Source organism: Garra rufa, chromosome 20, assembly GCF_049309525.1.
Source record: "Garra rufa chromosome 20, GarRuf1.0, whole genome shotgun sequence".
NCBI classification, from domain to species: domain Eukaryota; kingdom Metazoa; phylum Chordata; class Actinopteri; order Cypriniformes; family Cyprinidae; genus Garra; species Garra rufa.
Genome location: NC_133380.1, coordinates 839220 through 858487, shown reverse-complemented (window position 1 = coordinate 858487; position 19268 = coordinate 839220). Strand labels below are relative to the sequence as shown.

General features: G+C 40.9%; 1 protein-coding gene across 2 annotated transcripts in view; it reads left to right on the top strand.

The window, feature by feature from the left end:
* Positions 1–19268, top strand: part of il1rapl1b (interleukin 1 receptor accessory protein-like 1b) — an 84567-nt gene that overhangs the window by 25031 nt on the left and 40268 nt on the right. For both annotated transcript variants that reach the window (XM_073826051.1, XM_073826050.1), the window contains exon 4: positions 10458–10532. In XM_073826051.1, coding sequence (XP_073682152.1) covers positions 10458–10532 — 75 coding nt within the window. The remainder of the gene's footprint in view (positions 1–10457; positions 10533–19268) is intronic.

Here is a 19268-nt window from a genome sequence, read left to right as displayed (position 1 = left end):
ATTGCAGATATGCTGAATATAAACCTAACAGACAACTCAGATCACTAGGATCGAGTCAGTTAGTAATATCAAGGGTTCACACAAAACAAGGGGAATCCGCTTTTAGCTACTATGCCGCCCGCAGTTGGAATCAGCTTCCAGAAGAGACCAGATGTGCTAATACATTAGCCACATTTAAATGCAGACTCAAAACTCATCTGTTCAGTTGTGCATTTATTGAATGAGCACTGTGCTACGTCCGAACAGATTGCATTATTTTATGTATAATCATTTTACTGTGCTAATTAATTTTAAATCAATTTTTTAAATCATCTTAAATGTTCTTAAATTCTCTGTTTTTATTGTTGTGATTATTATTTTAAATTTTTATGATTTTTATGCTATTATGATTTTAATTCCTTTTATGTACAGCACTTTGAATTGCCATTGTGTATGAAATGTGCTATATAAATAAACTTGCCTTGCCTTGAATTTATGATAAATGTTTGTATCACTTAATGGGATAGTTCATCAATTAAAACATCATTTACCTACCCAAACCTGTTTGACCTGCTTTCTTATGTGGACAAAGACATTTTTGTCCATACAATGAAAGTCAAAGAACTCCAATTTTGTTTAATCCCGAAATTCTTTAAAGGGGACATTGGATGAAAATTCAGTTTTACATGTATATGTGTGTCTTAGCAGTGTGTGGACACAACCAACCACAACCAGCTTTTTAATCCTCAAAAAGAGTCTCAGTTATCAAGTAGTTTTGAGTTTCTGAGCAGTATGACGCCTACGGCCGCTGACGGACTGTCCCATATTAACATATTTCCACCCTCAGCCAGTTCTACGCTGTCCGCCATTTTCTCTGCGCTCGAGCAGCTGTAGCGACAACAATGTCTTGTAAGCAATGCAGGCGTTTAGTAGTTGGATGTAAAAGTGAGCATAAGAGTTGTCATTTTCTCCCGACATCAGAGCCAATGAGGATGCAGTGGATTCGTTTTGTTTTTGACGGTCATGCACTAACGAATACACCTAAATTTGTTTATGTCTGCGCAAATCATTTTTACCACAGATTGCTTTCTGAATGAGAGACAGTTCAATTCGGGTTTTGCTAAAATGTTAAAGCTCAAGAATGGATCAGTACACTCTGTTCGTGATCCAGCTGCACCTCCAGAAGAAGTAAGTCTCACAGTTTCTATTTTTTATGATTATTTTTAAATCGCCTTTCCACAGAAGATAGGGGCAGGTTGAGCAGAGCTCATTAGCATTTAAAGAGCCATGCACCGTAAAGGGTCACTGTGAACAGAGCTGTTTTGACAAGTTAAAAAGGGTGTTGTTTTACACAACCGTTACAGAATTTTAACTAAAGTATTTTACAGACATTTTATGAAGACCCTAAAAAGTCATACCAACTTGTGGAAAATGGTCACCCGATGTCTTCTTTAAATACACAAAAATGAAAACTCTCATTATTTACTCACCCTCATTCTGTTCCAAACCTGTATGAGTTTCTTTCTGTTGAACACAAAAGAAGATATTTTAATTAATGTTGGTCACCAAACAGTTGCTGGCAGCCATTGGCTTGCGAAAATACTATTGAAGTCAGTGGGGACTAGAAACTATTTGGTTTCCTCAAAATATCTTCTTTTGTGTTCAATAGAAGAAAGAGACACATAGCATTGTAGAACAACTTGAGTAAATGATGACAGAATTGTCATTTCCCTATCCCTTTAATATCTTAAAGCGATTGGCTTGATCCGCTTGTCTGTGTTCCTTTTCAAATGGGGCATTAACAGAAGGGTAACTAGTCACACCGTAAAACCTTCAGTCGGCGCAACATTATGAAGATTTTTAGTTGTCCGTCACGTTTCCACTCTGGAAGAATGTCAAGTGGCCGCACTAAGTGGGATGTTCAGGTTGTAATCATCGCGCTCAGCCGCGGCTCATCCGTGTTGATAGCGTTCGCCGTTGTAAGGCAGAGCGGCCGTTGACAGAGGGTATTAAAGTTAATCAGCGGAGAAATGTCAGACGGCTTCGCTCACACACGTTAGTGTTCTGCTAGCGCTCAAACAATGCGTCCTCGCTACGTCGGGCAACTTCTAGAGGGCCAGCGCTCAGATCTATTCTTTGAGTGCGCCAGCGTAATCATGCGTGACCGGGAGCGACTGAGCTCTTTAATTAGAGAGACACGCATTCATTATTTACCCTTTTCTCAGAGGAGATTAGCTGGAGCCCATGCTTTGTGGGAGAGATACAGAGCTAAATGTACCTGAGACGGGCCTTCCTCTGCATGAACCAGATGTTTCACGAGTCTGAAAGCGAGCGTCTCTCTCCGGCGAGCTACAGTCTCCTGACTCTTACTCCCGAAGCGCGATGTTTGGGTGCAGGTTCGTTCGTTCACGTCTAGTAGACGCCGTGTGTTCATATTCAGCTCAGAACTGTTGGAGGAGGTTTTTAATTAAAATAAATTAATCAACGTGAAGTTTATAATGAGCAGATGCTAACAGTGGTATTTAAAAAGCTCTCATTACGCGTCTGAAGGGCTTTTGATGGCAGTATGTCTCGGGTCACATCCTCTGGCCGGATGAAAGAGGAGCTCTTGAAGGTCGCGCAGTTCATTTAGTGAGCGCATCCAAAGGGTCGAGCTGCGTTCCAGGCCTTTGAAGTTCCTCCGCTGGCTCGATAGCCGGTCGATGGGCCAACCCGGGGTTCCAGGGAAACTTTACCCCACCGACTTTTGAAGTCACTTTGTTGACGCAGAAATCGTTTGTTTAGCTGAAGGTCTTCATGAGAGCATTTGACTGATTAGACTAGTGTTTTGTGTCCTGTGAAAAAAGAGAAACCAACGATATGGTTGCTCGAAAGCCATTGTAGCACCCATGTGAATCTGCTTTCTGATGCATGCCAGTGATCAGCTCTTTTTTTAGTGTGTTAGATTCAAGCGACAGACTAACAAGCAAGAAAAAAAAACAAGCCAACAGAAAAACACAGTGTAATCCAGCTGCATTTATCGCACCTTCTCCGCTGGTTGCCAGAACTTTCTTCGTAGTGTGTCCCTTTGCTAATTTACACAACCAGTGGGACCCAATTATATTCAGGAGGAAGATGTCAGCCTCTCACCCCAACAGCGTCGCTCATAACTGGAACAAAAGAATGGGCTTGCGGCGTGTTTAGAAGTGGATTACGTTCAGAAGGCTCAGTTCTGGGCCTGGCTGGGAGCCTGTGATGTTCAGCAGCCGTACAGAGAGCAATTTCCTTCCCTTCTCAGTGCTGACATTTCTTAAAGAGACCCCCCAGAGCGGAGCACTCTCGCCCTCGCCGCGATTAGCCGTATAGTGCCGCTGCGTCGGCTTACGGCACCCAGAATTACAGCAGCGACGGTTTCACACGGATGCAACTAGCGAAAAGGTCAACAGGACGAGACGACTCGTGTGTATCGGGCCACAGGGATCGCTTATTGTTGTAATTATGAGGTGAGGATGTATCGATTGTGTGTGTGATGTTTCTCCACAGAGCTGTAGTCCAGTATGAAATGACTGGATCATAAGCTATTATTACGTTCATCTCTGGTACAAACATGAAAATGGTGAAGACTCATTCTCAGATCTGATTCATGTGAAAGCTGGGCTATACTACACAGTTTTTGCTCAGATTCCCCCCATTTACAGATTTTATAGAAATGTATATAGTGTAGGACAGATACATAGTCTAATTCCAACCAATCAGATCAGACCTGATATTTTGAGCCGATTTTAGAACACATTAATTTAATTTGCCACACATATCCTAATAACATCCTCGCTCCTTTGGTGTACAATCCCCAGTTTTTCCTGTGTTTTCCTCCGATCTTCAAAGTCAACAAGTATACAATGCTCCGTGTTTGAAAATCTGATCAGATTTGAAGTCATAGTCAAGTCAAGTCAAGTCACCTTTATTTATATAGCGCCTTTTACAATACAGATTGTGTCAAAGCAACTGCACAGTATTTAAACAGCACAATAGTGTGTAAGTAACGCATTATTGTAACAATCAATTTTCAGTTAAAGGCAGTTCATCAATGAATTCAGTGATATCATCGTCAGTTCAGTTCAAATAGTATACGATATCGCTGGAAAATGTCCCCAACTAAGCAAGCCAGAGGCGACAGCGGCAAGGAACCAAAACTCCACAGGTGACAGAAATGGAGAAAAAAACCTTGGGAGAAACCAGGCTCAGTCGGGGGACCAGTTCTCCTCTGGCCAGACCAAACAACAGTTTGTACCAATGTCTGATTGTAGAGAACTCCTCAGGATCCTGTGGTGTAGTGCCGCTGGCCGTCAAGGTTGGCGAGGTCTTTATTGATGATCCGCCTTGGAGCTCATCTGGTTGACATCCACAGCTATTGAAGTCATCTCTAGGTGGTGATCCATGATCTAAGCTGGGTACGGACTGGATCCGGGAGACTGGAGTGACCATCTGATCCGGATACAGGCTGGATCTGGTGGCTACGGTGACCTCGGAATAAGAATGAAACAGACTAATATTAGCGTAGATGCCATTCTTTTTACGATGCAACGAGTGCATCAGGTGTTATGGGAGGTGTTTTCGGTTCCGGTTGACCTAATTAATGCAGCCTAACAATCCTTTAACGGATTTGAATTATAGAAATGTGTTAATGATTTTATGTGTAAGCCAGGTTAAAGAGATGTGTCTTTAATCTAGATTTAAACTGACAGAGTGTGTCTGCCTCCCGAACAGTGTTTGGTAGATTGTTCCAGAGTTTAGGCGCTAGATAAGAAAATGATCTGCCGCCGGCAGTTGATTTTGATATTCTAGGTATTATCAAATTGCCAGAATTTTGAGAACGCAGCGGACGTGAAGGACTATAATACGATAGGAGCTCGTTCAAGTACTGAGGAGCTAAACCATTGAGGGCTTTATAAGTAATTAGCAAGATTTTAAAATCTATACGATGTTTAATAGGGAGCCAATGCAGTGCTGACAGAACCGGGCTAATATGGTCATACTTTCTGGTTCTAGTAAGAACTCTAGCTGCTGCATTTTGGACCAGCTGGAGTTTGTTTATTAAGCGTGCAGAACAACCACCCAATAAAGCATTACAATAATCTACCCTTGAACGCATGAATTAATGTTTCAGCATTTGACATTGATAGCATAGGTCGTAATTTCGATATATTTTTAAGATGGAAAAATGCGGTTTTGCAGATGCTAGAAATGTGGCTTTCAAAGGAGAGATTGCTATCGAATAGGACGCCTAGGTTCCTAACTGATGATGACGAATTTACAGAGCAGCCATCTAGTATTAGACTGTGTTTTAGGTCATTACTTGTGGAGGTTTTAGGTCCAATAATTCATAATCATAGTGTATTCTTTAATTCTTTTTCCTCCGTTGACAGACTTGTCCAGAAATCCGTGTTTTCAGTGTTATATGGTAGGGGGCGCTGTTACGCATTTTCTGAGATGGTACAGAATCTCCTGATCCAAGCAATCGAAGCATTGCTCACATAGAAGCAAGAGCGATCGTCAAACACTAAACAGTATAAAAAGTTGCTTTTTCATTAAACTTACCCACATTCAAGTGTTGATAAAAGAAAATGCTCTGTTCTGTTCTTTTTTTTTGTATGTGACTTGAGTCACAATGGGCACATTTTCAAAAATGAGTTGTTTTTGTTTTCACATTCACATTTCACAAAATTTGACAAAAATTCAATTTTTCACTCTTTTAGGTCAAAATTAGCCCCTGTGCTTTCTGCCAGCACGGGTCATGTACAGAGATGGGAAGTAACGAAGTATGAATAACTTTGTTACTGTACTTGAGTAGATTTTTCTGGTATCAGTACTTTACTTCACTATTTATTTTTCAGACTATTTTTACTTCTACTCCTTACATTTTTATACATATATCTGTACTTTCTACTTCTTACATTTTCAAACCAGGCTCATTTTCAAACCAGGCTCATGCAGAAAGATATCATGGACAAAGAAGAGACTGAAAATGAAAATGGAAGTGAAGGTGCAGTTCAAAAGAGAATCTTTAATTATTTTGAATTATTTGAGATTTCCCAGCCTGGAATCTGCCCCAGTTCTGCCTTGTTCTACATGGTGGTTGTTCAGCTTTTATACCATTATCTAACAAAATTGTAATTTTAAATGTAAGTTATTTTGTATTAATGTATCAATATAATGTGAGGTCACCAGTGTGACACTAAAACAGGTAGTAGTAATGGGTATTTTTTTACTTAAGTACATGTCAGATCCCATACTTCATTACTTTATCTTAAGGAAAAATGTATAGTCAGTACTTCTACTTTTACTTTTTTAGTATTTTTAAACAGGAGTATCTGTACTTCTACTTGAGTGAAGGATGTGTGCACTTTTGCCAACTCTGGTCGTGTATATGTGTATATATATATATATATATACAGTATATATGTATTGCTTGTTCAGATATTCATACGATATTGTTAAGATATAGTTAAGTAATACAAGCCTGAAATGACATAGAACTAGCCGATGTCTAAAGAGCATAGCTAGTCGGAAATCTTCAGTCTAATAGCCAGAAATCAGCTCCATCCTTTCTGTTTGTGTTGAATGAGAATGTTGTCTATGCTCTGGTTTGTCCTCTGTCCTCGGTGTGTACTGTTATTGACCATATGCTCTCATCTGCTGAAGCTACACCCGGTCATAAAGCTCATCATCTAAAGCACATGACGATAAACTCAGGTCCTCTCGTGCACGTGTCTGTTACGTCAGCATGTCAGCGTCTCTGTGGAGTGGTTCAAGCCGCTCGTTGAATTCGGCCTGTTCTGGGGCACGAGGGGTCCGTGGCAGCATTAGAGAAGTGTATCTAATAAAGTGCCCGCTGAGCACATACACACAGGACAGACTTAATCTCTGAGGAAACAAGAGCTAATGAGAGACAGAGACAAAGAGAGAGGGAAGACGACTTTCTGTGAAGAGACAGCCATGCAAATATCTCGCCCAGCGATTCATTATTTTTTCTCTTGAACCTCTCGTGCAGAATAATGATCCCAAATACGCAGCAGTCACCGGCGGCCTCTCCCGAGCAGAAATTGGATTTTGGATGAACGATCAGACGGTTTACATTTCATCAAAATTCCCACGGTTTAAATTCAGTTTCGCCGAGACGGAAATGAGAGCAGCTGTCGTTCACTTCACCTGCGCAAACACTCGCACGCACATATTCACTCTTTTATCTTAACGCAGCTGGTGAGTTTACCGCGTGCAGCGGCTCGAACTGCTACAAATGCTTGAAATCTGTTTTCTCACTTGAAAACTCTGGAATGAGTTTATTTTTGCTGTCTGCGTTTCTCAGTTTCTCTTTTTGGTTGCTCCCTCGTGCCAAATCGAAATGTGTCTCCATCTGGCTGTTGAACAGAAGCTCATGCAAACCGAATCTATCTGTGCGGTTTTACATGAAACAAAATAATCAATGCATATTTCATGGTGAAAAAAGCTCATTAGGATCACGTGGTTGCACATCAACATAAAATAAAGACATTGACAAAAGCTGTGTGTCAAATCTGATCTGAGTTGCTGTGGGTTACTGTAAGTCATCCTGGGTGCTTTACTACAGTACAGAAGACAGTCCCTGCATTTGTCATCGTTACGGCCGAATGGAGGAGAGTAATTTCACAAAGGTGAAGCTCTGTCATATTAACTAACACATCCCAGTGATGCTGGAGAAACTCAACTGGCGTCTTACTCTCTGAACATCACTGAAATGAAGAAAGTAAAAAGTGATTTCTCTCATGGAAGATGAGACCACAAACCCCAGTCAGTGTTTATCCTGGTGATGGCAAAACAGATTAACAGCAGTTTATGGAGTTTTCCAGTTTTTAAAATCTGACCTTGAGATCCAGCTGTCGTTTTGGAAGCATTGAAACTGCTGAACTCATGCAGTGATTCAGATGACAGTATTTATCCACTGCTCTTGAAACTCCTCATTCGAGTGAATTCAGACCCAGACCGATCTGATTTTTGCTGGCCGTCTGAAGGCCCGGGTTCCTGTGTACCTCTGCAGCCGTGCATGAGCCCTGACTACCCTTACCAAAAAGAAGTATACTATCAAGTTTATTATATTAAGTATACTTAGGTAAAGTTCACGTATATTGGTAAGTATACCTTATGTAGTAAGTATACAAATATTGTTGTACTAGTAGTATACTTTTAACTATTTCAGTACTCCTTGAGACTAAATTGGCCCACTTTCTAGTATGCAGGTGCTGGTCATATAATTAGAATTGATTTATTTCACTAATTCCATTCAAGAAGTGAAACTTGTATAATGTATATATTCATTCCACACAGACTGATATATTTCAAGTGTTTATTTCTTTTCATTTTGATGATTATAACTGACAACTACTGAAAACCCCAATTCAGTATCTCAGAAAATTAGAGTATTGTGAAAAGGTTCAGTACTGAAGACACCTGGTGCCACACTCTAATCAGCTCATTAACTCAAAACACCTGCAAAGGCCTTTAAATGGTCTCTCAGTCTAGTTCTGTAGGCTACACAATCATGGGGAGGACTGCTGATTTGACAGTTGTCCAAAAGACGACCATTGACACCTTGCACAACGAGGGCAAGACACAAAAGGTCATTGCAAAAGAGGCTGGCTGTTCACAGAGCTCTGTGTCCAAGCACATTAATAGAGAGACGAAGGGAAGGAAAAGATGTGGTAGAAAAAAATGTACAAGCAATAGGGATAACCGCATTCTGGAGAGAACTGTGAAACAAAACCCATTAAAAATGTGGGGGAAATTCACAAAGAGTGGACTGCAGCTGGAGTCAGAGCTTCAAGAACCACTACGCACAGACGTATGCAAGACATGGGTTTCAGCTGTCGCATTCCTTTTGTCAAGCCACTCTTGAACAACAGATCACGTCAGAAGCGTCTCAAGACAAAAAGGACTGGACTGCTGCTGAGTGGTCCAAAGTTATGTTCTCTGATGAAAGTACATTTTCCATTTCCTTTGGAAATCAGGGTCCCAGAGTCTGGAGGAAGAGAGGAGAGGCACAGAATCCACGTTGCTTGAGGTCCAGTGTAGTTTCCACAGTCAGTGATGGTTTGGGGTGCCATGTCATCTGCTGGTGTTGGTCCACTGGGTTTTCTGAGGTCCAAGGTCAACGCAGCTGTATACCAGGACGTTTTAGAGCACTTCATGCTTCCTGCTGCTGACCAACTTTATGGAGATGCAGATTTCATTTTCCAACAGGACTTGGCACCTGCACACAGTGCCAAAGTTACCAGTACCTGGTTTAAGGACCATGGTATCCCTGTTCTTAATTGGCCAGCAAACTTGCCTGATATTAACCCCATAGATAATCTATGGGGTATTGTGAAGAGGAAGATACGATATGCCAGACCCAACAATGCAGAAGAGCTGAAGGCCACTATCAGAGCAACCTGGGCTCTCATAACACCTGAGCAGTGCCACAGACTGATCCACTCCATGCCATGCCGCATTGCTGCAGTAATTCAGGCAAAAGGAGCCCCAACTAAGTATTGAGTGCTGGACATGCTCATACTTTTCATGCTCATACTTTTCAGTTAGCCAAGATTTCTAAAAAAACAGAGTAGGCCTATCTGCTTGAAAAACAAAAACATTTTGTTCTAAATTCATGCATTCTTTTTTTATAAACAAAGTAGGTTTCATAAAAAAAATAAACAAACAAACAACATTTTAAACAAAAAGCTAAAAAAAAGACTATTCATGATCATCAAAATGTAGATGGAGCTGATCAACACCCCAAAGCTTGACAGTCATTATCACCTCTTCATGGTTCGACATTTTTATTCCAAAATGTTACACAGTTTTCCATATCTATGGTTTTGATGCTGTTTTATGTCTGACGACTGTGTTTTGATATCAAAAATATAATGTAAAAGTTTACATAATATTGATTTTTGTATGTAGTATGTCTGAAAAACATCACTGTCACTGGAAGGAAAAGATGATGAATCATTTCTGATGTGTCAGTTTATTTTAGCTTTTGCATGCAAAAGTTTACTAATGTTTTAACAAGATCAAATTTATTGCTATTGTATAACTTTCATTTTATTATCGATAAGTGTAGTAGGTGATCATTACCGATACACATGGCCATATTTATGGAAATATATTGTCAGAGAACAGAAGAGATCAAAATAAAGTAGCCTGTCCACTGTGACCTGTTGAGAGAATGAGTAAATGTCAGATGGGGTGGAATATGGAGTTACCTAATACATATGATACCTAATCTGCATATGAAGCTTCAATTTACTTTCAATGGGTGATTTACTCTATTTTTGTTGACATCCAAACTATACATGTCAAATACATGTCCTGCCAAATTACTGTCGTTTAGAATTGAATGTGTAATTCTGCAGCTCTATCAAAAACAGATGGACAGCACTGACATGCAACTAATCATTTGCTTTGTTGTTTGTTTTCTCGTACAGCACCGCTGACTGACAAGCCTCCCAAGATCCTCTATCCATCTGAAAATAAGATGAGCGTCATGGAGCTGCAGCTGGGTGAGAACAGCGTTTATTATACACTGATATACATCACGTTGTGGGGACCAAATGGAATACCAGTAGATTTTGACCTTGTGGGGACATTTCTCAGGTCCCCATGAGGAAACAGGCTTATAAATCATGCACAATGAGTTTTTTTGATGAAGTAAAAGTGTGCACAATCTCCTGTGAGGGCTAGGTTTAGGTGTAGGGTAGGTGTAGGGCCATAGAAAATACGGTTTGTACAGTATAAAAACCATTACGCCTATGGAATGTCCCCATAAAACATGTAAACCCAACATGCGTGTGTGTGTGTGTGTGTGTGTGTGTGTGTGTGTGTTGCCGTTCCGAATGGCTCTCAGTGCTGCGCTGAAATGATTGTGCCGTGTTTGATCACCTGTGTAATGTGTCAGAATCGCACCTTTGTAAAACAATAGAGCTTTTATGTGCCACATTTCATGGTCGTTTACGGCTAAATGAGTGTCAGAGACGCCGACTCGAATGAGTGAACATGAATGACGCTCTTCACAAAGACTAACCGGGCTCAGATCACTGCAGACTCGTGAAAATAACCCCACTAAACCACATTTGCTGAAAGACTAGACTCGAAATGCAATGCAAATCAGCTGTTACGGTGTCACACTTAGACTGATGCGAGTGTTGATGGGATTGTAATGTTCTCAGGCGTCTGTGGAGTCACAGTAGTGCTTTGCTTTCATAGTAGTCATGCTTTCATAATACACATATGCATAATACATATTGTTTCAAAGCAGCTTTATAGAAAATCACGATGTGAATGTTTATAATATGTTAATATTGTCATGTCTTATAGTATACATTTATTAGAATGGAGCAAAGTAATGAGCTATGCAGTTTGCCACAATATAAACAATGAAGTGTTTAATTTGTTAATTAATTTGACTTATTAATTTATTATGTGCTAATATTGGAAATTATCTGATCTGTCAAGTTTTTTTTATTCAATTCATAATAATTTGGTGTAATGATGAGCCTAATTACTATTTATTGGTATCACTGGGTAAAAGATGCATATAAACAACAGGGTTAAATTATCAATCTGATCTCTTAACCCTAAGCAGTTTAACTGAGAAGTTAATTGAAAGTTGTGGCATAATACTTATACATAACCCATTCTAGATAGTACATAATATCTCTAGTCCTCTTGCATGAATACCAAAAGCAGCTGTGGCAAGAAATGAAAAACTCCATGTGATGTTTGGATAATGTAGAGAAAAGTGTATCTAGAAAAGCAAATGTGATGTCTGTAATTAAGCGGATGTGTTTCTACATTACACTAAACTGTAGATGAAGCTGTGTGAGTCTTTGAGCTCCATCCACGACAGAACTGTCGAGCGCAGGTGGATGTCGGGGAGCCGCAGCACTTTGTCCTCTTAAATGGAAGATCTTTAAGACGTTGAATCATCGGGTCTGTCCTAACATTCTTACAGTAAAGTATCTGTAAGATGCAGAAATGACCCTTTCTGAAGATAAAGTGTTACACCGCGTCTACACCGGACACGCCGCAACAGCTAAAGTCTGTCTACACTGGACGCGACAAAGCGAAATTGTGTGAGCACGTCATAAATAGACACGGTGTCAGTTTAACAATGTTTTTTTGGATGATTTATTCAGATTGGTAGCTGTTGACATTTCAGAGAGATCTGTTTTTGTCTTCAGTTAGGGTAAAATATCTGTTTTAACCAAACAGAGAAATCCAATTTGATCTATGTCCCTTTCCTTGATAATACAGTATTTGGAGCCTGTTTATCTTTAGCTCATAACTGCTGTATTCTGGCTAAGATCAACCATTGATTTTACCTGGCTGTGGAAGCTGTTTTGTAGTTGGATATATTATTACAATGATGTAAAATGATCTGCGTCTATTTCAGCAGCGAGTGGCCCAGAATGAGGTTTGTGTGGGTTTGTGTGTGAGAGAGAGTGTGACTGGGCCTCCTTTCTCTGTGGTTTTCATTAGGGGTGTGCACAAATAGTTGAACATTCAAATATTTGGTCTGTAATTATTATTCTAAAAATATTTTACTATGTGTTTTAAATGTAGGGAATCCATGATAAATCTAACTAAATGCACTGGGTGGCGCTGTGGAGCGTGTTGACAAGTTGATTGAATATGTCGCCGTCTGCCTCGCGAAGTTTGGAATTACTTTGATCAAAATGATATTACTAAATAATCTTACAAAATGTAGGCTAATTACTTTTAATTTTCTAATTACTTACTTTTTCAAATGAATTAGTGGAACTGGTTAATCATAATATCACCTGCACAATGAGAAATCACATGAAATCCACACAGCAGTCGACTGAGGAACGACTGGCTGTCCGTCACTGCATTCACGACTGCAAGTAACGTTAAGCGCAGCTGTGAGCCGAGAGCTTATCTGATAACCAAATGATCTTGAGACATATACAGTATGCTTCCTGAAAGTTTCCACGAAGGAGAGTGATTTAAGTTACACAAAGCACTACAAAACTGTTAGAACACTCTTATCTTTGTCTGGGCACATTCATGTTATCGGACTGAAGAACAAACTTCCACCCGAGCATGTGGATATGATTGTTTTTCTTAGCATTAACATGTTAAACCATATAAACACAATAAATAGAGGCAGATTCGAGTGTATGTTCCGTCTGTCACAGTCTGCTTGGTTTGCTCAGCTTGAGGTTGAAAGATTTAGTTTTTTATTTGTATTTTTGTTTTTATTTACACACGTTTTTAACCAAAATAAAACCTTGAGATATAACGTAACTTTGTTGTAGAACATTGTTGTGTATAATGCCTGATTATAAGCTTGTTCAGAAATCGTGACAAAAACTTAATAAAAAACTTAATAAAAAACTATATATTCAAATGCAATACTTTTGAAAAATGCCCATCCCTAGTTTTTATCTGTAGATCAGGCATTGTTGTTTTGAGCTGTATTTCCAAAATAATGAATTACGAGCTTCAGTGACGTGAAGCAGCAGATGTCGGATGTGGTGGATGGTTTTATGTATCGTGTATCGAGATGGATGTGTTCGGCTTGATGTGATTTATGGAATCTGCATTAGGAAAAGCAGTTGATCAGAGTAACACACCTGTGGAAAAACAAAACATCTGTGAACTAATGTTTTCTGGCCTGATAGTCATGAATAATCTTCATATACATGTTGCTTTATTAATGAAGTGAAATGAAACTGTAGTGGATGTGTCATCTTCCCATCATTTTCACTGTAGTATTTTTCCCACAGAATTGAGCAAAAACAGGTTTGGCTCAGGTAGGACAGGAGCATTAGATTCAGATTTATTCCAACACCCACAGACCTTCATTAGATGCCACGCACCATCTGCTAGTTTGCTTGTTGTTCTTCTGCTGTTGAAGACTACGGCTACCCATAGAAACACCTGAAATTGGCCAGACTGATTAGGAAAGAGAGACAAAAACATTCCTGATGACAGTTTGGAGTCTCTATCACAACTTACAGTTTCTCCTGTTTCTTCCCAACTGGTCCAGAAACATCAGCAGCATGACCAGAGAGCGGCTGAGCACCACCTGCTGGTCATTTAATGCTGGATTTTATGCTCGTAACTCTTACTAAATGTCCTAAATGTCTGTAGCGTACCTGTACTGGTCTCGTCAAGTGGATAAGTGTCCTTCGGTTCATGTCCTAAAGGTGCCTGATAAGTTTAGTAACAAAATGTTTCAAAATGCTGGTAGCTTTTGATTAATTTGTCCTGTTGTCACAAGCCATATTAGGTCATTTGTCACTGGCATTCAATCCTACCCATTTAGGTATGAATGGCCATATTGTCTGTCTGGCATTTTGAGTTTCACGGGCTGCTCACACGAACACGGCGCGATCAAGGTGAGGCTTCTTCAGCCGTTTGCACACCGATGTTTTCTAGCGTATGATTATAGATGTGAGATCTGTTCACGAGCGTCCCTTTTCTCCCTGTTGTAATAACCCTCTCTAAGCCATGACTCCTGACATGCAGTTCCAGCTATGAGATCTGACATCAGGGCACGAGAGATGGCCATCGAACGCTGTGTGACTCCCTTGCTAAATGGCAGCGCCACCAGCCTTTAATTTCCATCTGAATGCACCACTTGAGAATCGAAAACAATGGGCGAGCACGACTGTCAGAGACTCGACAAGAGCGCTTTTGGCAAGTGGGTCACCAGTGGATCGGATGGACTAGTTTGCCATTTTACAGATCAACTTCTGCTTCAGATCGCTCAGGCCGTATGAACAGGAGTGCTTTTGAAGCACGATCTGATAAGAGGTTAAAGTGTTAAAACCCAGAAGAACCCTAACAGAACATTTGCTGTTCGAAACTGACACTGATGACGCCATTGTGGTTGGGCTGTTCTTCTGGGCGTTTGCAATTCAGGATGTAAATATTACATGTCCATATGCAAATAAGCGTATCTTCTTGAGTTTATTCATCTGTCTAGACTAAAACCTGAATTCGATTCTAATTCTGTGAGTGATCTTTGAACACGCATTGAATGTAATCGAATCTGAACTGTAAAATGATGCAAGAAATGTTAATATTCCATTGTTAATATAAGCATTGTTTTCGGCATTGCATACCAGCCTGCATTAATGTTGTAGTGCACAAAGCCTTTTTTAAGACTAATAATTATGTAACTGTGCGAAACCTGCAAGTTTCCTCGTGTCGATGCCCCCCCGCTCTGACAAGCCGCGCCATTTTCCGTCTCTCTGCAGTCGACCGCTGCTGCTTTGGTAAATGTCACAGCCGTGGGGCTGTACGGCAGATCGATATTACATCATTTCTCTCAATTAGAGAATGCTTATCGTTAGTCTAAGGAAGTCTTATCTGTATTCAGCCGAGCCTTCCGAGTAACAGGACAGGAGTTCCACGCTAAATAAATGGCCAGCATGATTCTCTCAGATAATACAATTCTACATCATACTGAATCGATGGTATTGGTCAGACTGTCCAGACACCCAGAAACCTTTAACTAGCTGTAGATTTATTTGCGTGCAGATGTTGACTCGTGTTATTTGTGCTTTGTTTTAACGTTTGGGGACTGTACATACACTCCTGAACAAAATCTTAAGACCGGGGGAAACATTGCAAGTATTCGCATTTCGCGCTGGTGGATCATAACCGGGTTGTAAGTACTGCTTCAGAATGCCAAAAGAAGAAACAGGAGCAAGAGACAAAAAATAGAAAGTAGGCAATTTATTGGACTGCAGCCCAAAAACCATAAGACGTCATCTGCGAGAGAAGGGCTTCAAGAACAAAAAACGTCTTCAAAGGCCACTTCTCCTCCAACGCTTTTGAAAGGTGGAAGAAAGTTTTATTCTCTGATGAGAAAAACTTTAATCTGGACGGTCCTGATGGCTTCCAACGTTACTGGAATGACAAGGAGATCCCACCGGAGATGTTTTCTACGCGGCACAGTGGAGGAGGCTCCATCATGATCTGGGGTGCTTTTTCCTTCAATGGGAAAATGGAGCTTCAGGTTGTGCAGGGGCGTCAAACGGTGGCTGGCTATGTGGATCTGTTGCAGCGGGCATCCCTCTTGACTGAGGGTCCCCGTCTGTGCGGTAATGACTGGGTCTTTCAACAGGACAATGCTGCAATTCACAACGCCCGCCTGACGAAAGACTTCTTCCAGGAGAATAACGTCGCTCTTTTGGACCATCCTGCGTGTTCCCCAGATCTAAATCCCATTGAAAACATTTGGGGATGGATGGCAAGGGAAGTTTACAAAAACGGACGTCAGTTCCGGACTGTGGATGCCCTTCGTGAAGCCATCTTCACCACATGGAGCAACGTTCCCAGCAGCCTCCAGGAAACAGTCACATCAAGCATGCCGAAGCGAGTGTTTGAAGTGATCAACAAGAACGGTGGGGCTACTCACTACTGAGTCCTTTTTCACACTTTTAGTTCTGTTGTGGGTTTATTTTTGGGCTATGGTCTTAAACTTTTGATCAGCTGATGAACAGCCTGTTTGAGTTTAAATGCAGTTTTCAATAAATTGCCTACTCTCTATTTTTTGTGTCTTCCTCCTGTTTCTTCTTTTGGCATTTTGAAGCAGTACTTACAACCCTGTTATGATCCACCAGCGCGAAATGCGTAAAATTTGCAATGCTTCCCCCGGTCTTAAGATTTTGTTCAGGAGTGTAGACTGTACATGCATCATATCTGTTAACCCTTTTAATATCTTTCATTCTGGACGGGAAATACGAATGAGGTTACTGTCGACCCTGTATTATCACTGTTCTACGCTGTCCTGTCTATTAAAGTTGAAGATTTGAGCACTTCAATGTGGTTAACTCTTCTTCATCTCTTTGAAATGGAATCAGGGCTGAACGTGAGCGCGGCGTCTCTAAATGGCTTTTATTTCTCTTTATGTGTCTGTTGCGTGCAGGATCCGCTGAGCCTGTTTGTATTGATTGGGAAAGATGATAGCGTTCCTTGAAAATGGATGAGCTGTTGATTTGTACTTTTCATTTTTCAGAAATCCTATAGCTTAATGGTCACCGCAGGAATCGGAATCAAATCATCTTCCTCTTGAGCCGCTGCAGTCCACACCAGTCAATTCAAATTCACTTTAGCCGGCTGCGGATAGCCGTCGAATAGAGAGTTCTCATGGTGATCTCTTGAGCTGTTTTTCCTGGGATCAAAGCGTCTCTCTGCCATACTGAACAATTCACAGTTTGTTTTAGAGGTAAAGGAACTACTTGGAGTTTCCTTAATTTGAAGAAGCTTGAAAATCCACAAACCAAGTGCAGCTCATTTTTCCGTGCTGTTTAAAATCTGACAGTGATCGTATCACAATAATAAACCGGCATTACAAAAAGTTTCCTTATTTAAATAAAAGCACAGCACTTTCACAGACAACAGCAAAGAAATGAGTCTGAAGTGTGTAGCAGAATGACTAGTCCATCCATCCATCCACGCATCCAGAAGTACTAGTTATTTCAACAAAATGACTGTTAGTTTAGATTCCTAAATGAAATTTGATGGCATGAAAGTCACTCAGACTTTGGCAAACCCAGCGACTCTTTGCAGTCTGAGAACATGAGCGTGACTCTCTCTTCAGCTGCAGAAATTAGATTCACTTTGCATGTCTCTCAGGGTTTGGAGCTGAACGAGCGTTCGTGACCTCCCGCTCTTACGTGGAGTGACTTTGCCTGCACCAGCGTGTGCGATTTGTGAAAGTTGAGCTCGTCTTGCTCTCTCTGTGTACCAGAGATGATGCTGAACTCTTCACCTGAGGTGGATCTTTGTGGCAGTCACTGAAACGAGCAGATATCGTCTGTGTAAGAGAGGTCCTCGCTGTCCTGCTCTGCCTGTGACTGCAGTGATCGCAGGCGAATGAACCGGAGCAGGAAGCCCTCATAACTCACATGCTTCCTCACTTCCTGTGTGTGTCCGCATGGATTCACCTCAGTGATCACGAATGGAGGCAGACGGCTCCGGCTTAAGCCTCTCCGGCCACTAAGAGACTCAATTACGCTTGGTGTCATGGTCGCGGTGTGTCTCCTCGCTCTCGCCTCTCCTCATCTCTCTCTCTGCCTGCCGTCTCTTTTTGAGCTGTTTCGCTGCTTCAGGTCTGCATTGTTGTATCTGCTTGCTTCATTGCGCTGGAAGTGAGGCATCGCAGAGCAGGAAACGAGATGGGAAGGAGACGTCGTCGATATCACGAGCCCAGCACCATTGCATGTCTTTCTCCATTTACATATGTGTGTGTTCTGCAGGTAATGTCATTCCTGCAACAGAACTGAGACAGACAGAACACATGCTTCCTCCTTCAGGGGCGGTGATGGTCACTTACCTGTATTCATCCTCTACAGACGCGGGACGCTGGTGAGATGACAGAGATGTGAATTGGGCTGACAGAATTTCTGAATGCCCTGTTCAGATGGACACATTGAGTTGAGTTAACATCACATTCGTTTAATGAGATTTTAGGCAGGAGAGCAAGACGATGACAGATAAATAGTTCAGTGCTGACACATAATAACAGCAAATACTGTAGGGAATGGAGCGTGGGCAGAATTCTGAACTTACACATGTGAAATCCTAATGTGAGGCACTTCTCATATCCACGTCGACCGACTGACATATAGAATGGGTGAGACAGGTGTGTCGTCCCCAAAATCACTCCTGACATCTCACTCACTGTACACACAGTCTGATCTGTCCTCAGGACGGAGATGATTAATTTGTTTTAATGAATCATGCTAAAGACTCGCTGGGTGTATCCCAATTTTCATACTTGTGCACTATTATGTGTCTTTTTGTTGTATAAATAGAGTAGTATGTAATATATGAGCAATATCACACAAGAAGACGTGAGGCAGAGTGCCGTAGATAATCACCGATATACAGCCATATCTCATGTCTACAAGTGTGATATTGTGTTTATACAACAGTTTGACAGCATGAGTGTGTAAATACATAAGAAACAACAGCAGAGTGATGCAGAGGAGACAAATTGTGGAATAAAGTAATTATCTTTGTTGTTGTTTTTTCACACAAAAAGTATTCTTGTAGCTTCGTAAAATTATGGTTGAACCCCTGATGTCATTTTGTCACTTTTCAAACTACATGCAAAAAAAAAAAAAAAACTAAATTGACAAAAAATGATTGATCTTATTCACTATCACAAACTTATCCATTGATAACTTTTATACCTGCTACCACCGTTTTTTGTTCCGCTTCAATTAACTTTCCGATGTGAAATTGTTCTCATA